The 6,407-nt window shown below is 40.8% G+C and overlaps 1 protein-coding gene across 1 annotated transcript; it reads left to right on the forward strand.

The window, feature by feature from the left end:
* The first annotated feature begins 2,360 nt into the window (after positions 1–2,360).
* On the forward strand, positions 2,361–5,306 carry LOC150041579 (integrator complex subunit 6-like). The gene is made up of 3 exons (XM_090326240.1): positions 2,361–2,541; positions 4,432–4,794; positions 5,229–5,306. The coding sequence occupies exons 1-3, from the start codon at positions 2,412–2,414 to the stop codon at positions 5,291–5,293; spliced, it is 558 nt and encodes a 185-aa protein (XP_090182366.1). The 5' UTR covers positions 2,361–2,411; the 3' UTR covers positions 5,294–5,306.
* Positions 5,307–6,407: the final 1,101 nt, after the last annotated feature.

Below are 6,407 nucleotides of genomic sequence, written 5' to 3' on the forward strand. Positions count from 1 at the left end.
AATGCCAGGCATGAGACAGGGAGGCCAGCAAGTACGAGGTACTGAATGCAAATCCCAATAATTGAAAACAAAAAAAAGTTGCTTTCTAAATTTATTTTTAGAAAGTTGTGGCCATTTCCTGTTATTTGAGCTGCTATTTTAAAGCACGAATAGGTGTTAAATTATGACCAAAAAAGATGTTTCTATGAGAGGCTTAGAGGAGATGATTGGAATACACGAGACCCCTAGTAGAAATTTTTTTTCTTTTTGTCATTCAGGGGCTTGAACTCTTTCCCTGAGCTCTTCAGCTCAAGGCTACCAGCCTACCCTTTGAGCCACAGTGCCACTTCCAGTTTTCTAGTTGTTAATTGGACATAAGAGTCTCACGGACTTTACTGCCTGGGCTGTCTTTCAACAGCCATCCTCAGATGTCAGCCTCCTGAGTAACTACGATTAGAGACACGAACCACAATCCAGGCCCTAGTGCAAATTTCTCAAACAGACAACCTTTTTGTATAACTAATGAGTATGGATAATGACATTGTTTTCTAAAGAACTGTGTTATTTTGTTGTGAATGTGGTTAACTTGGACTGATTGATGTGCAAATGTTAAACTAAGCTTACCCTCCTGCATTGAACTCCACCATAAGTTGATGTACATAGTTTACTTATGTATTTATTTGGTTTTGATCATACTCTCATTTGAACTCATGGTGTAGGCAGATTTCCTACCACTTGAAGCCTTGGAACTACCCTAGGCTGGATTTCACTTCTTGTTTTTAGTCTATTCATTTTACCTGGGAGCTTAGCTATGGCATACTAATGCACACATTTTATTGGTTGAGTTGGGATCTTGGAAACTTACATCTACATCAAAATTCTATCTTCCCAAATTAGCCTCCTGAGAAGTATAGACCTGAGCCAAACCTCAGGCAGCTTCCCCCGCCCCTCCCACAAATCTACCCTTTGATTTTTGCTTGATCATTCAGAACCTGAGCACTGTCCTTCGGTTTTCTCTACCACTTGAGCCACAGCACCACATCTGGCTTTTTCTATGTATATAGTACCCTGGAGTCAAACCCAGGGTTTTGTGCATGCTAGGCAAGCACTCTACAACTAGGCCACATTCCTGGGCCCAATAGTTGTTTTTTGTTTTGTTTTTAATGGTGTTTGTCTCAGAACATATCCTGCCCATAGTGAAATTTGTACAAGACCTGAGTGTTTCCAGGGCTCCTTACTGGAATTTTTCAAGGAAGTTTGGTTGCTATTTCCACTTGGTTTTCAGACATGCTTATACTTCATTTATTTATTTGCCAGTCCTGGGGCTTGAACTCAGGGCCTAGGCATTGTCCTTGGACACTTTTTTGCTCAAGGCTAGTGCTCTGCCACTTAAGCCAAAGCACCACTTCTGGCTTTTTCTTTGTATGTACTACCAGCTAATCGAACCCTGGGCTTTATGCATGCTAAGCAGGCACTTTACCACTAGGCCACACTCATGGTCACTGTATTTTATTTTTATAAAGTATAACTATCTCTTTTTTCTTCCTGACCTCCAACCTGCTGTTCATCAGTAGGGTTCTTTGAGATTTAGAAAGTTTCATTGTCAATTTTCATTAAATATTTGAACAGATGCAAGAACATTTAGATTTTCTCTTTGACCTCCACAAATTTTGCATTTTAATTCTCTACACATGTTAATTTATGCTAGTATTTTTTCTTTTATTTTATGCCAGTCCTACGTATTGAATTTTGGGCCTCGGTCTCTAGTTGAGCTTTTTATACTCCCTGCTTGTGCACTACTACTTGAGAACCACATTTCCATTTCTAGGTTTTATTTGGTTAATTAGTGAATAAAAAAAGAATCTCTCAGATTTGCTTTGTGGGATGACTTTGAACTTCCACTTTCATATATCAGCTGCCTGAGTAGCAAGGATTACAGACAGAAGTTACTGTTGCACCACCTGTTAGGCCACTTTTATACTGCAAGAAATCCTGTTTTCCTAAGACCCTTTTTTCCTTATTTATACCTCTTTGATTCCATATATATCTCCCTTTTCATTCTTAATATTATTAATTTTCAGATCCTAATTTCCTTTATTATTGTATCAGTCTTGGGGCTTGGCCTGAGGGCCTGGGGACTGTCCTTGGAAAAATTTTGCTCAAAGCTAGTGCTCTGCCACTTGAGCCACAGAACCATTTCCAGCTTTTTCTGAGTATGTAGTAACAAGGAATTGAACCCAGGGCTTTGTGCATGCTAGGTGAGCACTCTACTACTAGGTTATGCTCCTGGCCCCTCAATTGCCAGTTCTATGATGGTTGAATTTTGTTATGACTAGAGAATGGTCATTGCTCTTTCCCAGAAAATGATGGCTGATGATTCAGGTGAGAATTCAAAAAACCTTAAAAGAGAAGTAAACTCAGATGAAGAGGTCATGGATCCTGCACCGCCCCCTAAGAAGAGGCAGTATGAGGTCCTGACATCTAAGAAGAAAGCAACAGAAGGGGAAGAATCCAATCTTGACATCTCATCAGAGAAAAAGAGAGAAGGTAATCATGTATTTGGTATGTCAGCAGACTCCTGATTGTGTACAAGGGAAGGAAAATTCTCTGAAATGATGAAAGTGTTGTGAGTTACTGTTAGCCTAAACAGGTTCCTTCAGATGGACCAGGAGCAGCTTTCACACTAGCTGCCAGTACAATCTCATTCCTCATTGTCCACCATCTTCCATCGTCATTTCTCCTTCCTGGTAAAATACAAGGGATCCCTTATCCTGTCTCTTTTTTCACACACTCTGTTGTAGAGAAGGCCCACAGTTTGACTTGGCATTGCCATTCATTTCTCAGCAGTCTCTGGCTCAGTTGTCCACTTCTTACTCAGTGGCAACTTTCTTGGATTTCCATTCTCCTATTTATTCTTATTGAGAAATGTATGTATCAGACTTTTCTGCCTTTCATTTCTCTTCTCCTCTATCCTAATTTTAAGAATTCCTGAATCACATACTTTCCCCCATTTTCTGCCCACTGTGGCATAAACATATCACCAGTTAGCTGGAAGTGTCCTTTTCTAAAAAAACTGATTTCACTTCCTGCCCATGTCCCACTAGTCTCTCACTTTGCTGTCAGAATGATGGCCTCAACAAGTCATCAACCTCAACTACATCCTCATCCTCACTGTGGTCCATAGGCTGGGCATCTACTGGACCTACCATGCAATCCACACTAATTCCTCAAGTAACCTTTATCCTTCTTTTATTCTTCTTCTTCCCACTCTTTTTATTTTGCCAGTTGTGGGGCTTGAGTTCAGGGCCTGAGCACTGTCCGTGGGCTTTTCTCAAGGCTAGTGCTCTACCACTTGAGCCTCAGCACCACTTCCAGCTTTTTTCTATGTATGTGGTACCGAGGAATCAAACCCGGGTCTTCGTGCATGCTAGGCAAGCACTCTACCACTAGGCCAAACTCCTGGCCCAAATAATCTGACATAGCTCAGTAGTAGAAACTTTTTTTTGCCAGTCCTGGGGCTTGAACTCAGGGCTTGAGCCCTGTCCTTGGGCTTTCTCAAGGCCAGTGCTCTACCACTGAGCACCACTTCCTGTTTTTTCTATGTATGTGGTACCAAGGTCTTCCCACTCTTAACTGCTGCTCTTGTCCTCACCACATGCAAGCATTTTCCATCACTGTGTCCACACCAGATCTGTCTCCTTGTTTTCTGCTTTGAGGACACATTCCTACATGGTCCAGCACTACACGGCAGCTTTGTACATTCATTCTACTGCTCACTTTCACAACCCAGCTTACTTTTCACCAGCATGAATCCAGTTATACATGTCAGTTTGCCATTATAGTGTGATCATCTCCCATGACTATGTAAACCGAATAAGGACAGCCAGTAATTTCTTCCTTTCTCACACCCTGCTAATCCCCAGGTTCTAACCCTGTTCATATAGGTCTAAATGACATAATGGTGCCATACTTGGAGCAAAAAGCACTCTACTAGCCAGGCTCCACCTGAATTCCTACCTACTCAGAAGGCTAAGATCTAAGTATCACAGTTTGAAGCCAGCCCAGGTAGAAAAGTCCCTCTGAAACGCTTATGAATTAACCACTTAAAAAGTAGTAGTGAAGCTGTAGCTCAAAGTGGTAGTATAGTAGCCTTGAGCAAAAAAAGCTCAGGGATAGCATCCACGTCCTGAGTTCAAGCCTCACAACTGACACAAAAAATAGTACCTTAATATGACATAGAAGGGAAACATGAAAAGAATCATCTATAACCTGGTTTGTTTCTATGTGTATGGGGAGTTCTGGGGTCTTATCAAGCTTTATTTGTCTCTGGCAAACACCCCCGTTCTGAACTAAATTACTTTAACATGTAAGAAGCACCCAGATATCCATGTAGCATGAGGAAATGAAGAACCTCTCCCACCACACAGCTTATCCTTTCAATTTGGTTTGCAGATGCTGCTGTCAGCCAAAACTCCCACTTGCAGATTATGGAGGAAGCTCAGGGTTCATGTGAAGGCTCCTTGTCAAAATGTGTTCCGTCAAAGGTTATGCAGGTAGCAGGAGACAGTGCATCTCCAAGCCCACTGGATGTGTGTAAAGATTGGGCTGCTAGCTGTGGAGCTGAGCTGCTTGTCACACCTGACGGTCACACTGTTGATGATGAAGATATGAGTGACTACCTCCCTAACAGTGACTCCAAAGCTGAAGCAATGCCTCCACCTCCTGGAGTAGCTAGTTTGTTTCCAGAAATGTCTGAGGAAGTCTATGCTGAGATGGAATGTGAGCTCCAGAAGGAAATTAAGGTGTTGAAAGAGAGTAAGTAGGGGGACAATGTCTAATGATAAAAACCGTGACTGAATGTCATTTTATCATGTTGAGTACTTGCAACTGCAATACCTGATTTATGAAAGTATCTCTTTACTGGTCGTAAAGTATCCCAGTGACCCTTCTTCTTTCCATGCTAATCTTACTTGACCATTATTTATAAGAATTTACTTATGACTTATTGTAATTGACATGCACACACAATATTTAACATTCTGTGCTATGATGTATAGTTGCTAAGACAGGTGTACACCAAGACTGATTTATGATTCTTCATTATTTTTTTGGTGCCAGTACTGGAGCTTAAATTCTGGATAATGCACAGTTGCTTTGTTTCTTCAGTCAGGGCTGGTACTCTAGCTCTTTAGCCACATCTCTACTTCTCTTCATTTTTGAGAACCATTGAGGAATTTTTGTCTTTCCAGGATATGAAAGGATCTTCGAGTCACTGGACAAATTGGAAGACACTCTGGAAACAAAAACAGAATAAAGAAACACTAAAGGTGGGTGGTGTTGGAATTTCTCCACGTTAGTTAACCATCGGGCTCATTCAAGCCTGGGATTGAGAGGTGAACAGCCCCTACCACAAGCTTCTCAATTCCTGACCCTCACTCAAGATTATATTCTGATATTTATGTTAGTGTCTTCTGTGACTGACTCAGCACTCCAAGCATATTCAACCCTTTTGCCTCAGTGTAGCTGAACAAAGCCTGGCATTGATTGTCAGTTGACAGTCTTTGTACTTGCTTGAATGAATTTTACCATGTAAATAACTTCACTGCATCTATAAAAAGGGTGGTATTCTTTCTCCATCTCCTACAATACCCCCTAGTCATTGTTTCTTTGATTGTCTGGTTAATGATTGTTTGTTTTCTTTTTCAGAAAGAAAATTACAATTTAATTTGGTACCTGGAGAAGACTGAATAAAAATCAACATCTGCCTCAAAGACAATGAAATATTAAATATACAAGCTTTTATGAACGAGCTCAAACACAATACAATTAGCAATACAGTTATAAGCAAATAATTTCTTTGTTAGAGGGCTGAAGCCTGGTAACATTAAGAGAATTATCTTCTAGCAGAGAAGAAAAAGAAGTGGAATCTTTAGGAGTGTAATGAATATCAACTTTGGCCCTATGTGTGTTTCTTGACAGGATATCTTTTTGTTGTGTTGTTATATCGCCTGTGCTGGGGGCATTATTAGGGAAAACTTATTAAAGGGAAATCTTATTATCCTCTGCAGCACGTGCCAAATCCATTACCTTTTCATAGTAGTTCTTTTCTGTGTGTATGTGTTGGTACTGGGACTTGAACTCAGGAATTATGTGCCGTTTCTGAGATTTTTTTTCACTTAAAAGATGTTCTACCACTTGAGCCACAGCTCTATATCTTGCTTTTTGGTGGTTAATTTGAAATAAGAATTTCACAGGCTTTCCTGCTTAGGCATGCTTGGAACTGCAGTTTTCAGATCTCTCAGTCTCCAGAGTAATTAGGATTTACAGGCATAAATTTCTCTAGTATTTCTCTTTTTTTGGGGGGGTGGTCGTGGAGCTCAAAATCTTGGCCTGGGTGCTGTGTCTGACCTATTTAGCTCAAGGCTACT

Source organism: Megascapheus bottae, chromosome X, assembly GCF_031878675.1.
Source record: "Megascapheus bottae isolate mThoBot1 chromosome X, mThoBot2.hap1, whole genome shotgun sequence".
In the NCBI taxonomy this organism is placed as follows: domain Eukaryota; kingdom Metazoa; phylum Chordata; class Mammalia; order Rodentia; family Geomyidae; genus Megascapheus; species Megascapheus bottae.